Source organism: Larimichthys crocea, chromosome XV (assembly GCF_000972845.2).
Source record: "Larimichthys crocea isolate SSNF chromosome XV, L_crocea_2.0, whole genome shotgun sequence".
NCBI classification, from domain to species: domain Eukaryota; kingdom Metazoa; phylum Chordata; class Actinopteri; family Sciaenidae; genus Larimichthys; species Larimichthys crocea.
In genome coordinates, this window is record NC_040025.1 from 17,793,298 (window position 1) to 17,807,543 (window position 14,246).

A 14,246-nucleotide genomic window follows, 5' to 3' on the forward strand; every position below is an offset into this window, starting at 1 on the left:
TAGTATAAAATCCCTGTGCCATGGATTAACAGGGAGACACTGTGGGAGCACAAATAGGGAATTTAATACTAAAAAGATGGATAAACTGTTGTAATAACATTAAATTAATAACTATGAACATTTGTAGCTGCAGAATTGATAACGTATTAACACATAAATGAAAAATAACTTTTACTAATGAGGAAGAGAAACAACAACAAAGGAGATTTTTTACAACCTGGCGGACTGAAACTTCTTATTAATGGTTTATAACTGATCTATAAAGCAATGATAAATTATATTAGCATGCATAAAGCCTTTATAAAGGGTGACATAAGAGAAAATGGTACCCTGATGTATACATTACAGTGAATGGGAGGAACGAGTGTTAATAGGGGACCAGCCGCTCCGTCACTTGTGTAGACGTGACACATTATAAAAATATCCACACAAACACAATTCTCACGCTACAGTCTTACCACTTGAAACCTTATAGTCATGAGGCTGTTATTCCATGTTTGAGGCCAATGTGGATGACTCAGCCAAAACCTCAACGGGAAGAAGACGTTTTTGCTGATTGTATGAGTCGTCGAAGTGTTTCACACACAAAGTGACTAATTCAACATGTGCCAAAAGACATTTTTCCCCCATTCAGAGAATTTCCTGATAAAGATGACAAAGCTTTCCCGTCGAGAGCAGTGAGATTTATTTCCTTTTCTTTTTCTGCACTTTATTTGCATCATATTACTGTAGTACCTCCTTTGCGTACATGCTGGCCTGGAAGGCTTGGGTTAAAATGACTTCAGCAAAACACAAACAAATCCTGAAAACCTGCTTCAGTCTGAAAAAGAACTTTCCAAGCTAGTCCCAAAAAAAGAGTCCTGAAAAGTGTCTAGACCTCAATAAAATCCATAATTTGTGGTGTGTAGCTATGAAAATTGCCTCGTGGTCCCCATGCTACTTGACAGACTGTGTTGGTTTATACAAAGAATGGTGACAAATTGCAGTGTCTAGGTCCATGTGGACACTTTCATGTTTAATGTTGATCAGGGTCAGAGAAAATCTGTGCTTCAATCAAGCATGAAAACGTCCAAAAGGGTAAATACTTTTTATAGGGATGATGGACAGAAATGTGGAAGACTTGTTTCCAGATGTGTGCAACTGTAGGTGAAAAAAGTAACTATTAATATTACACAGAATAAAACGATCAGAAAAGACATCTTGTTGACTAGCTTGTGTTTAAAGTCCACAAAGGAGAGTCTGTACTGTACTTTAGTGATAATGCTGACGCTTACAGACGCTGACAGACGACACTTTTACCTCTCAGTGACATTTTCAGCCACATCTTTACTGAATTTATCAGCATATTCAGAACCAGCCACCTTGTCCCTGACATATTTTTTGATTTGTCAGTTACTGAGCTTCATCTTTCCAGTGCAACATCCCTGCTCCACCCGTGTGCTTACAATACAATAAAAAGTAGATTTTGGTATGAACAGAATAATTTCTTCAGCATTACCGTCGACCACCAACTGTTTTAGTTTGTTGATGCATTTTATTGAACCACTGGTCAAATAAGCATCTGAGTTCTCATTATATTGTAAAAGGTGACTGTCTTTTTCACAAAGAAAACATACAGATAAGCCTGTATAATATATATGTATATATATATTAATGAAAAATATGATAAATCTCTCTGTAATTCAAACTCCAAAACCAGCACATTGTATTTGTGAAACAAAAATTTCAAAATGATCTGTGTAGTCATTACATTGCAAGGAGCAGCACTATTACTAGCACTTTATGTGAATTACTTTCCATTATTACCTAAATAAGTCAACCTGCAGTCATGTGTACATTTACCACTGATAAAAGAAAACGAACACTGTCATAAAATAACAAAACATAAAATAATTTAGTTAACTTAACACTAGTCCTCTAAGAAGATGACCTTTTTTTCACAGGTTTGGAGCTTCAATAAAAAGTACCTTGACTTCTTAAGTTATTATTATAAACTCCTATAACTCCTAACTATAATGACAAGCTTTCAATAAAATAATGCGTGTAGCTCTTTGGATAACAGTACAACTTGCTTCAGTTCCACCATAAAGTCTCCGTAGCACCACATTTAAAAAAAATATATATGTGCTGCTTTTTTTTAAAGTCTCTTGCCCCCCCATTGGGTTTTCTGTGGCATCCAGCGTTTGTCAGGAACATCCTGACATTCAAGCATTTCTTCTCTTCTCTCCCAGCAGATGGACAATGAGTTCATACGTGGAGAGGACGATGGCTGTGTTGGGGATCTGTCTAATTAGCTGTGGAATGAGTCCTCTATAAAAAGCTGCATAGCCCTCCTCCACCACTATTAACCTCCCTGTCTGGAAGAAATACTTGTACTTGCTGCCTTCCTCGCGCAGTCTTGTCCGAATGACCTCTGTAGAAACAAAAAAAGAAGGTATTAGTCATTTAAATAAATACTCCTCCCTGACGTTAAACTTGTGTCGCAAGCGACAAACAAAGGATGCCGTTGTTTACCGTGTGGATAGGCTATGCAGGACGCACAACCCTTTGAAAAAGCAGCTGCCATCATCAGACTCAGGAAGTCTGATGCCCCTTTCTCCTTTTCACCGTTCGAGGAGGTGAATTGGCTCTTTGCAAGGTTTTTCTTCAGTGTCTCGTAGATGAGGAAGCAGATCATGGTCTCCGAGATGCCGGCATAGGACGCAGTCAGGCCTCTGTAGAAGCCACGAATCCCTTCCGTTTTGTAAACATAGCGGGCGCACTGCAGTGCGTTCATCTTCTTCTCTCCTCTGGCTCTAAAAAGTCAAACCAGAGAGGCTCATTAGTGCCAAAAATCACACTTTTAAAATGGCACATTATTCTTTTATTCAGCATTTAATCATGCAGTTGACAAAATGACAAACGCAATAGTTACCAGAGCCCAACTGAAGCATCTACCACTTGATAAATGATTATGTCCTGTTAATTGTCAAAGTATTTAGTCATCTTTCACGAGGGTTTATGCAGGAATCCTGAGGTTAAATTTAATACCTTTGTAATACCTTCTAAATATTTTTTTAAAAAATGCAACGCAAGTTGCTTCTAGTCATACAGCAAAAACAAGTTCGATGAATGGGAGGGCACACTGTTACTGTCAATCCCTTAGTTATTTAAATTTAGTCATTTAAGCTGACGCTTTTATCCAAAGATACTTTCAGAGAAGATGCAATGGCTGCAGTGGAAGTTTGATTGGTGGTGGTACTCGGTTGGAAAAGTGTATTGGACATACTAGCAGCACAGAAATTTTATATTAATGGCTTCTCTCCCATCAAGTTGTCAGTCAATTAAACAGTTAGTTGAGTTACGCTACTTGACATCTGCTAAAGAAATTATACAATGCATAGGAGTTCAGCACCACTCCACACATAACCATGTTCTCTGAAGAAGACATCAAGTATACTTGACCAACAGTGTTTTACAGGAGGATGCTTGTGAACAGCTGTTCTATTCACACTTTGTCTTTTCAATGTCATTTTCAGTCAATGAAATCAAACTTTTTTGTGCACATTTTACTTAATCAACGATGTACAGAACTTGTCAGTACATGTTTAGGCTGAGGATGAGGCTATATTCATGATTTTGTACTGTCATACTAACCAAAAACTTCTTGAGAAGCATTACAAAGTTTCAGGATGTTCCCGTAATCATGGTGACCCACAATGCCGGAGGAGAAGGAGCAACGCTGAATGCCGTTTTTACACAATAATGTCTGGACAGTCCAGAGTAGAGGCGTTTCACACATGTAGCAACAACAGGAGACTCTCGGTGTCAGTTCTCACATTCTCACATTGACGAAACTTTACAAATCGAGTCTCAAAACGACGTCACGGCTCTGTGACGCAGTCAAAAACTGATAATTGATAATATTGCAAACTTCAGCACCAATGCTCTGTGTTTAGATCCTGGCCTTGTGTGGGCCACACACACACACACACACACTTTAAACAATACCACTGGCTGTGTGACAATCTGCCCCCCTGCTCTCATAAATGGCCTCTGTGAACTCTAAATGATTGAAATAGCGATGGAGACGTCGCTACGACAGTCTATGTAATAAATTCTGGCGAACTTTTAACAAACAAACTTACAACAAATCACATGCTAAAAAAAGTAAAAAAAAATAAAAAACAACAACTTCGCAATCAGATATTTAATACTTTTTAAGGGCCTTAATTTTCACCAAGTTGATTTACTACCTTTTAATACTTTTTAATACCCTATGGACACCCTGTTTTATGCTATAAGGAAGCATTTATCATATTTTTAATGGATGAGTAGCATGATCTGAAATTATTCAATCTTTTTCCTCCTCATTCATAAAGTCACTATTTTGTCCTGCAGGACAGGTGTTCATTAAAGGCAGGGTAAAAAAGATTTGTTCCTGTGATCTCACATGATACTACTGCCCTGTGCTCAGTAAATATAGACTCTTCCTCTGCACGCAGGACAGTGCGTCAGCACTGTGTATTTATGGAGCCAGGTCACACGCTCAGTCTCATAGTGCACAACCCAAGGACAGTGCCTTGAAGGGGGCGCTGTTCAAGGTTTCTGTTAAAAGGTCACATTATGTGGAGTATCGTTTCCCCGTAGACACCCCTGAATTAAGCCAGATTGTTTTTATCTTAAAATATAACACTAGGGTCAGTCTAGAGCTAAAATAAAAGTATGCACAGGGCAGGTGAAATTAAGAGTGCCTTACTTTTTCTCCAGCTGCATCCTGGTCTTGACCATCCAGATGGGGTTCATCAGAGAGTTAGTAACAAAAGCTGAGGACACAAGAAGCACAGTCGAGTTTTACACTGCAGTGAGACACGAGAATCATCCTCGAATGTAACTCATAACACATTTGTAAGAACTAATCATTTTATAGACATAAAACAAAAAGGTTAATGATGGCATTCTGTCATTTTTCCATAGGAAAGATTTATAAGCTTTGGAAATATTATTTTTGCATTACATTTTACAGTTGTTCATGTATGGAATACAGGCCAACAGGCAGACCACTCACCTGCAACACCAGCAGATGACATGTGCACCATTCCACTATTAGGCACAAACAGTCCATTGAACAGCTCTTTAGATTTCGAGTATGCAGCAAAGTAAATGGCTCTGAAACACAGAGAACAAACAGGTAAGACCTCCAACACAAAGGCAGCTGTAAAGAAAAAGATGAACACACACACACAGCTTCAATATGAATGTGGGTTTTATAACAGCTGGGCAATTATGTAAATGATTGCATTTGGATTTGTGTTGGCCTTTGACACGGTGTATCCAGAGCAGTCTGCTGCCTGCTCACTCTGCTCTGCTTCTGGAACAAACTGTCACTGCACCAGAATGGGCTGAATAAGCAGCGGGAACCACAGAGCACTCTGAATGTGAGCATGTCCAAGTTGGCCAGTGGAATTACTGAGCAAAGGATCATGCAGCAGCTACTCATTAACCAAGTATATGCAATGCATGACCTTTCTTAGTTTAGTCTCAAAGTCTAATAAACATTATGTCCCAAATGCATTAGGACTATTCACCTTACAGCTATATTACTGTTGTGGGGAGGAGTTTACTCTGACAATGACCAAAGTAAATCATCGTGAATCGTGAGGAACAGGGCAAAGTACTGACAAACTGTTGACATTAAAAACAGAGCAAAGGTGAGACCTCTCATGGCGTCCCTACATGAAACTGATCTTTTGTTATGGCTTGGTGTAAATGTTTCACACACAATGACTTAATTTTTTTTTTTTTTAAACAGATAAATTATTATCCACTTGTTCTCCTTACCATATCTGTTAAACTCAAACATCCAAACATATTTCCTTATTTGTTCCTCCTCTCATTTTTCTTGTGTTTGGAGAAGGTTTAATGAAAATACAAATTCACAGGGCTGCCCAAACTAAACAACTTACTCACATAAGACTGTGACCGCTGGGGAGACTCGGAAGTTATTGCCATGACAACGGCTTCCTGTTTATACAGTGAGTTGATGTCTTTAACAGTTAAAAATAAGAACATCCTTGTCTGTTTATGTTTTTTTTTTGTTTAGTGGCCTCTGGTAGGATGGTGAACGATGATGATAATAGTAATGATGATAACAGTCATCATAAAAGTAATGATAATTATTCTCTAAAGCAGTCTTTATCACACTTTCTGCATCTCTTACGACCTCAGAAAATATTCATCTCATCTTGTATCACCATCACGACAGTGTAGGCCCTGTTCAGCTACAGACAATTCACGAGGGGCAGGTTTATTTATAATAAGAGACTTTTAGTCTTTTTATCATTGTTGACCGTTGCTGAATCCTGGACAGAACCAGAGCTACTACAGGCTGTAGATTCTCCCGATCCGCAATTTTCTTCCTAATATTTTATGTTTTGAACCAGGATTGCAGCGTTTCTCAGCAGTTTTTTCCTTTAACCTCCTCTTGCTATCTTATCATCACATTTTAGCTCATAACTAATTAAAGATGCTTGTGCGCGCTACCTGCATGTGACTGTGAATGTGCTGTGATTACAGAGCAGCCTGATGTTGAAACTAAATATTACAGGAAATGTAAAACTTATTTTAAATTACATTCCTGTGATCTCATAGTTTAACTATTTTAATTCAAAACAAAGTGTTAAAAGGTTTCTAAATGTATTTATTTGATGAAAAATCTATACATTTGAGAGATTCCTCTGTGTACCACACACGATAAATTTACCACAGTTTGAGAAGCAGTGCTCTAAAGTGTCCTGATGCATGAAAACACGAGACTCTACTGAGAAATCATCACCCTGCTTCACTTTGTGGCCTCATTGGCATCTAATTTGTTTATTGTTTTTGAATACAAAGTGACAGTGTGCGTTATCACTAACAATAACAGGCTGGTATCATTAACACAGAGATTGCCACATAGTTTCTGGACTTTGTTACAACTGAACTGCTGTGGGTAAAGGATGGTGGGGAGATGGACAACCCAGATACAAGTGGGCAAATAAAACATGTTGGGTAATGTGTAGACAGTCATTTCACTTTACCTTGAGGGGGCAACGCCAACAAGATTTGGACCTAGGCCACGGAAAAGTGATCTTGGTCCCTCTTTTTCTAGAATTGATCTGAAACAACATTAAAATAACCATAAAAACATGATACATCTCACAGAGTTTTATTCATATACACTTAATCACATGTCTCTCCATAAGTGACAGCAAAGATCTGTGTATTACTGTAAGCTTATCCCCCAACTCTGTCAGGGGAATGAGTCTGCAAGCTGCCTGCTGCAATCATCCCAAGTGTTATGCAAAACCAGCTCAAGTGAACAGGACAAGTTTTGTACACTGAACCCAGTCCCCTTGGCAGTGCTTGCCTTGTCAGCCACATCCCCACAGAGTTTGTTAACTCTTTGTAGGTGGTGACAGTCATTCTCTAGGTGACAGTCTGGTCTGTCAGGGGCCAAGTGAAGGGGGGAGGGTACAACTACAATTTATCTTAAGTTTCTGTAATGCACACCTGGTCTCTCAAACAGTAGTCACAAATTCCACTTTTCTCTCACTGATACCTCTTCTCAAACAATGACAAAAACACAACAGCGACCACTTTTCAGGTCAAAGAAGTGCCCGGTCTGTAGGTTTCAATGGGTGGAGAGGTGGTTCAAGGACCATAAAAGGATTTGTTGCATGTTTTACATAAATATAAGCTGCAAAGATATCTCTACATCGAGCCAGATCAGCTAAAGTACATTAAAAACTAATGTTAGACATGAAAATATTTGTTCTCCAAGACAAAACATTTGCAGGCTTTGTGAGTGTTTCTGTCTACAGCTACAGCAGACACCAGTCTAGACCGGTTCAGTTTGGGATCCCTAGTCATCTGAGTGTAATTTAACACTGACACAGCAGTCTGGTCAAAGCCTTCCTTCCTTCCTTCAAGCCCACTGGAGCTGCTTCTAGTCTTCTAGTCATTAAAGATCTACTTTCACAAACAGCCACAAAATGTTTCGATACATATCTTAAGGCCTGTTGGAAAAGAAGGTTTTGTGATGTCCCAAACAGCTGGTTAAAGACACTAAATATGAGCAGGATGCTGTGTGCTTAATCCTCACTTCATGCAGGACAGGATTAGAGACCTTCATTTAAAGATTACGAAAGTAGAAAGCAAATGACAGGCTCTCCAACGTGTTCCCATAGACTAAATGACAACAGCACAGACAAACAAATTTTTTTTGTTTTGACAAATGTGTTATTATCAACACCTGTAGCCTAACTTCAAAGGGTAAAACTCAAACTGACAAACATGCCAGTCCCAATGAAGTAATAATAAACAGCAAAGTGCACCAGATGTGACGAGGGAACACATTGTACCCAGATGCCCCAAGGGCCGGGCTGCACGGCATGTCTGTCTAACGACGACAACACAAACAAACACCTTACCGTAGGACCTGCAGCAACCCTGGTGTAACAGTGCCTGGTCGGATAACCCCAGTGCCGCTTAGTGTGCCCAGCTGGACCTGGAAGACAGGTCGGAGGGTGAGGCCAGAGGACTGCAACCTGGTCTTCAACACTTCCAGGGGGCAGGTCACGATGGCTCCCACCGTACCACTACATCTGCAAATGGATCACACACAAAATACTTAGGATAGGATTATGGACCTTGGGATGATTAAAATCTTTCAACCAAAGTAACCAATGACTCAATCACCACATGTATGTTCTCATAATTGCAATACATTGGCAAACCTGCTTAGAGTCCTGCAGTTCTATTATTTTAAAGGTCACTCATAACCATAACACAGATGAGCAGCTACTGGCAAGTTTAATGAACAAATATGGTCAAAGACTAGAGTCTTGCTCTGCAGCAGAAATATTAAACACATCTGTAGCAAAGGGTTTACTGTCTCAGACCCTCTAAATGACTGTTTTTAGATATCACTTTAAAAGAATTCAGCATGCAACCATTAATTAATTTGCTCCTCATAGCTCTCACTGGTACATCCTTTATTCACTGCGCCAATAACCTTATCATCGGGGACAAGCTTAGACGTCTGGAACAGATTAAACTAAGCCTCTGTTGTGTCTTGTGTCTGAAGGACAGAATCAAACATCTTTGCTGATCTAACACCTGGCCTGACTGTCTATCCACTTCACACCTTTATTAATTATAAAAATTATTTCAGAGATTAGAAAAATATACTCTGGATTAAATGTTGTTCATTGCAAAACCCTACCATGTCAACTGATGTAACTCTTTTGTAATCATGTGTTCTGGTGTTGGTAAGGCCAGATATACAAAGCACAGAGGTAGAACGCTATGGGAATATATCCAAGAGTAAACATACACAAGTCCTCCCTCTGATGCATACAGGGGCCCCGTATAGGGGGGGAAAGTTAGGACAATTCCAAGGGCTCCAGAAAGATAGGTAAACACCAATATAAAATTATTAAACCATCGTCATTGAGTATATATATTTCAGATATTAATGAAATTATCTCTGTTTTTACGTGTTTTGCTCAGTAAAAGTTAAATAAAAAATGGCCTTTAGCACATTTTTATGGTGCGTACTGTATGCAGACTTGCATGCATGTACAAATCACCAGCAGTAAATATTGTACTAGTACTAGTATTGAACTACAAGACGCAAAACAGTTGCAAGCCTTCAATCAGAGTTATGTAAAGCTTTTGATGGGATAGTTAGGTCCCAGAGATGTGGGGACAACAGCTGCGCAGAGGGGGCCTAATTGGATTTTTTTGTCATGGGGCCCAATATTTCCTGGTGGCACCCCTGGATGCTTATGATGTGATTCAGTTGGCTACAGTTAAACTAAAACAATGTGGTCACTCTCACATATGTGCATTTTAATAATCATAATTTGGGGCTAGAATAAGTAAGATAAGCTAAAGGCTGCTCACAACACTTCAAGGGTAAAATGGCGTCATATCAAAAAAAGCCGGTGTTGTTCATACGCGACCTTAACATAAAGTGGACGACATCCAACCCCGGCATATTGTCATTCTTCGTGGATTATGAGCAGCTTTCTTCTGTGTGAGCTGTTATGAGCTATAGCTTCAATGTTACATAACACCGAGCACCGAGCACCGGAGGACAGCGTGAAGCTAAAAGGCTAACGACTCCCGTGACTGCGCCACGTCCAAGAGGAGAGGAGGGGGGTAGAGCTAACACACAGGAGGTCGAGTTACACATTACAGCATCAAGTTTAACACGGTGTACTCTTTAAGACATCACGTTGTCACACACAGTAACCGACACGACACGACGATGTGGTTGCTAAGGGGAGCTAACGGTAGCTACGCGGCCGTTAGTTAGCGACTTCCGCGCGGACGTTGATGCTAGCTTACAAGATGTTGCCGAGCCTCATTGTCCGTGGAAACGTGTGGAGGTTGTTAGTTTAACATGTGGAAACGTAACTGTAACGTTGGTGGTTATTTTCCAGATAGTTGGTTAACATCATAAATAAGTCGGCTGGTAAATAAAAGAGAAATAAAAACACGTCCAGACATCTTAAAGAGCTACAATCGAATGATGCTAACAAGAAGCTAGCTCGCTTAGCATGCGGGCTAGCGGCTCTATCGAGCTAAACCCGCCGTTAAATTTGTTAAATTTGAGTTGTTCCGCTTTTCTAAACTAGTTATGTAGCAAAGACAGCGTAACTTTAACCTTTGAGCTATTAATAACTCTGCTTGGAAGCATTACAAAGACTTACCCCCCAGCGAACAGATGCAGCAGTGTGTCTTTCTGTGCCATCTTTTTCCTCCTCTAAACAGCCACCATACTCGGGTTATAAATGTCTGTTTGTAAAAAATCACGTTCAAAGGTGAAGACGGTGGTGATGGTGATCCCGGTGTGCTCCCGTTCATGTACCGGCCCGGTAAAGCTGTCAGCGGTCGGTGGGTGACCTGTAAAAACCGGCTCACATTTACGTCAGTGGGCAGGACGGGGGTGTTGTCTGTGACGTAGAGACATGTGCTTTACCACGTCCCTTTTTTCAGGCCTGTTGCACAATTACAACCAGAAACAACATGAGAACAACAATTTGAACTTCGAAAGTCACACCTGACCTTCACCAGTTTCACTATGAGATACAAACTATAAAACAATATCCTTGTAATCAGCATAAATAATATACAGACAATATTCAGTCATAATGGGAGCTTGAGTTACACAATGCATGGAGTCCATACTGTGAATACATAAATCATAGAGGCTGGTTGGTGTGTGCTTAAATGCATGTACAGTTTCTATATCATATGCATTTAAAAATATACACTGTTACATTATACACTTCATTAGGTACAAAGATAGATTCAGGCATCCTGTTATGTTTATTACTGAGGCCATAGTGGGTGCTGTTGATGTACAGGACTGCATTATACTGAAAGGTGGTCAAAATATTAGAAACATCTCTCAGTATAATGCAGTCCGGTTCAACACTGCTGCAAACTACAACTTCAATAGTAAACATAATAGTTAATACCTTTTTGACAGTGTCAGCAAAAAACTGAAACATCATAAGCTTCATAAAAGTAGAATTTATGTTGTTTTATTGGGTCACATTGGATTGTACAAGTGGTTATTATTATATTATTAAGCGGTGTATATTAATGAAATAATAAAAATGTGATAAATAAATAAAAATAAAAATGTGACATAATCTTGTGTCATGAGACTAAAGTTTTAAATTTGGTAAAAGGAAATTTGTTTTTAAGGTTAGAGAGACGCATGTAAGTGCAAACAGCACTAATTGGTTTGTTTTTGTCCTGCAAAACTCATCACAATACAGAGTATTTTGATCTAATCTCTAACCAATTAAATCGTTTCCTCTTGTTTTTACGGCATCTTCTACATGTTTTCTTGTTCTCTGATAAGAAACACAAGATAATAAGATAAAAAAAGGACAAACGGACTTCCCCTTTTCCCAGCAAGACAAACAAAGAAAGACCTTGAATTTAATTGGAGTAAGAAATATGACTCCATGTCTGTTCAGTGTGCTATGTAAGACATGTGATGTTATAGTATGAGCTGTGCACCAATGAGCGGCGCACCATAAAAGTTGGTATGTAACTCCTGCTGTCACCCTCGGCTTTAAACGTACAGAAAGTTACGCAATCACCCTTACAGCAGTTTGTCTTTATGTCTGAACAGTAACGTCTGTGGCAGCGATCTTGTCAAACCGGCTCCACCTGCTTTTTGCCTTTTTTGTTGTATCAAAACATTTAGGTCATTTCATATAGACAGTGTACATGTAAACAAGCTGGAGTGCAGCCTCAAAAGATCCTAATTTAATTTGTTCCAGTGATTTAAAGCTTTGTTATTGACTGTTTAAATTAACAGATTAATGTTGTGGATTTCAGGTACATTACAAAGTTTGACTCTATTTTTTGTATCAGTCTAACCAATATGAACCGTCCAACTGAAGCTTTTGTAACAACTGCAAACATATTTTACTATTATCAACATTGGTTAAACTAACTAAGTAAATGTATTCAAGCACCACACTGAAGTACAGTTTTGAGATATTTGCTTCACTTGCACATACTTCTGCTCTATCCTCAACAAGTCACCAGTCCATTAAAGGACTCTGCTTCACTACATATCAGAGGGAAATATTCTACTTTTTATCAAACAACATTTATTTACATTACAGATTTTAGATGAAAACATATCTAAGTTTATAAAGTCCAATATTTTTTTTAAGACTGAACCAGCGCCAAATCTTTTGGCTCATGAGAAGTGTCTGCAGTTTAATTGAAGAGACATAACAACTCTAAACTTCAAATAGCTTCCATTAAATAAGTTTTTCATGCCCAGAGAGGTAAAACTCATGACACATACTACCTCCACCTCGACCAGCTGCACACTGCTTACACACTGATGCATCAGTATGAATCTAATAATGTCATAAATAATAATAAAATCAGTCACAAAGGCAACTTTTCTGCACAACATTCAGGTTTACTTGATTGATAATACTTCTATACTTTTCTCTAGTTGAATTTTAAATGTGTTGAATTGGTACTTTCACTGAAAGCATAGAAACACTTCTTCCATGACTGATAGTGCTCTTGTGCTCAGCAGACTGGATGATCTTGCCCAGCTTCATGGTTATGTAGGAGCTGGAAATGCTGACACCAAGTGACGAAATATGAAACGTGCAGCTACAGGACAGTTCCTCACAGCTCTGCATCGGTGGAGACGATAAATTTACAAATCCTTCTCTCCATCTGCTGTATTCAGTTTCATTCCACTTTTCATCTTACTTCACCTCCTTTAAGTCATTATAGTGTTTCTGAACTCCTGGCCTGGCTAAGTTGCAGGTGCAGTTTCTTAATTTGATACTTAACATGAGGTATGTGTGTGTGTGTGTGTGTGTGTGTGTGTGTGTGTGTGTGTTTTGAGTGGAACCTAATCCTGTTCCCTGTAAAAAGCTGAACCATTACAGAGATTAAAGTGTCTCAGTTTCAGTAACAGTGAAACTCTCACAGTAGTTGGAGACTGATGCAGCATTAAAAGAGGCTCAAACCCCCCCTGCACCCCTCTCACCACTCCCTGCCTCCCTCCAACACTGGTTTGTGTTTGGTTCACACATCTTATTTTAAATGTTGTTTATCTTATCTTCAAATGTATTTAAGAATAAACCTACATGTTCAATATCCCCCTGAATGTTCATGTATTTTTGCACTTTTTCAACTCGTTAAAAAGAGGTAATCAAGCTAAAATAGTTTCTCTCAAACCTATTGTTATAAGGTAATCAAGCTAAAATAGTTTCTCTCAAACCTATTGTTATACTAACTCTGAAGGCAGCATAATTTAAGCAAAGTGTAAACTGTAAATCAACGCGTTTTGCAATTTAGTGTTACATGCTGCCTTTTAATTCACTTCAAACATTTACGCATTGATTAAACTCTGTTTTTTGAAGCTTTCATCTGTGCCATTTAATTTAAAACTGTATTATAGTCATCGCCTGTAGCTTGCTCATAGTATATTTTCTTGCTTTGTGCATAAGACCAGATAAATAACTAGAAATAAACAGAATATATGCAGGAAAAATACCAGAAGGCATAAAAATAAGATAGAAGCAGCAAACCAAGAGGAAAACATATGGTGTGGCACGGGGTGTTTGTGTTCAGCCAAGTGTTAAATGAGACACATTTATACATTTTAGAAGACTAAACATGGACGTGATCGCAGAGGGTCTACAATGCACAGGGAT

The 14,246-nt window shown here is 38.9% G+C and overlaps 1 protein-coding gene across 1 annotated transcript; it reads right to left on the reverse strand.

The window, feature by feature from the left end:
* Window positions 1-712: 712 nt before the first annotated feature.
* slc25a33 (solute carrier family 25 member 33) lies at window positions 713-10,975 on the reverse strand. The gene is made up of 7 exons (XM_027288343.1): window positions 10,740-10,975; window positions 8,451-8,624; window positions 7,059-7,136; window positions 5,048-5,148; window positions 4,739-4,805; window positions 2,515-2,795; window positions 713-2,413 (listed from the first exon to the last, which is right to left on the reverse strand). The coding sequence occupies exons 1-7, from the start codon at window positions 10,778-10,780 to the stop codon at window positions 2,205-2,207; spliced, it is 951 nt and encodes a 316-aa protein (XP_027144144.1). The 5' UTR covers window positions 10,781-10,975; the 3' UTR covers window positions 713-2,204.
* Window positions 10,976-14,246: the final 3,271 nt, after the last annotated feature.

What these genes read in the sequence shown, in the direction of transcription:
- slc25a33 (XM_027288343.1), bottom strand. Translation starts at nt 10,780, where the DNA reads ATGGCACAGAAAGACACACTGCTGCATCTGTTCGCTGGGGG. An exon ending in GTCATCTGCTGGTGTTGCAG is followed by an intron (nt 4,806 to 5,047) that starts GTGAGTGGTCTG and finishes TTGTGTCCTCAG; the next exon opens with CTTTTGTTACTAACTCTCTG. An exon ending in AGGATGCAGCTGGAGAAAAA is followed by an intron (nt 2,796 to 4,738) that starts GTAAGGCACTCT and finishes TTGACTTTTTAG; the next exon opens with AGCCAGAGGAGAGAAGAAGA.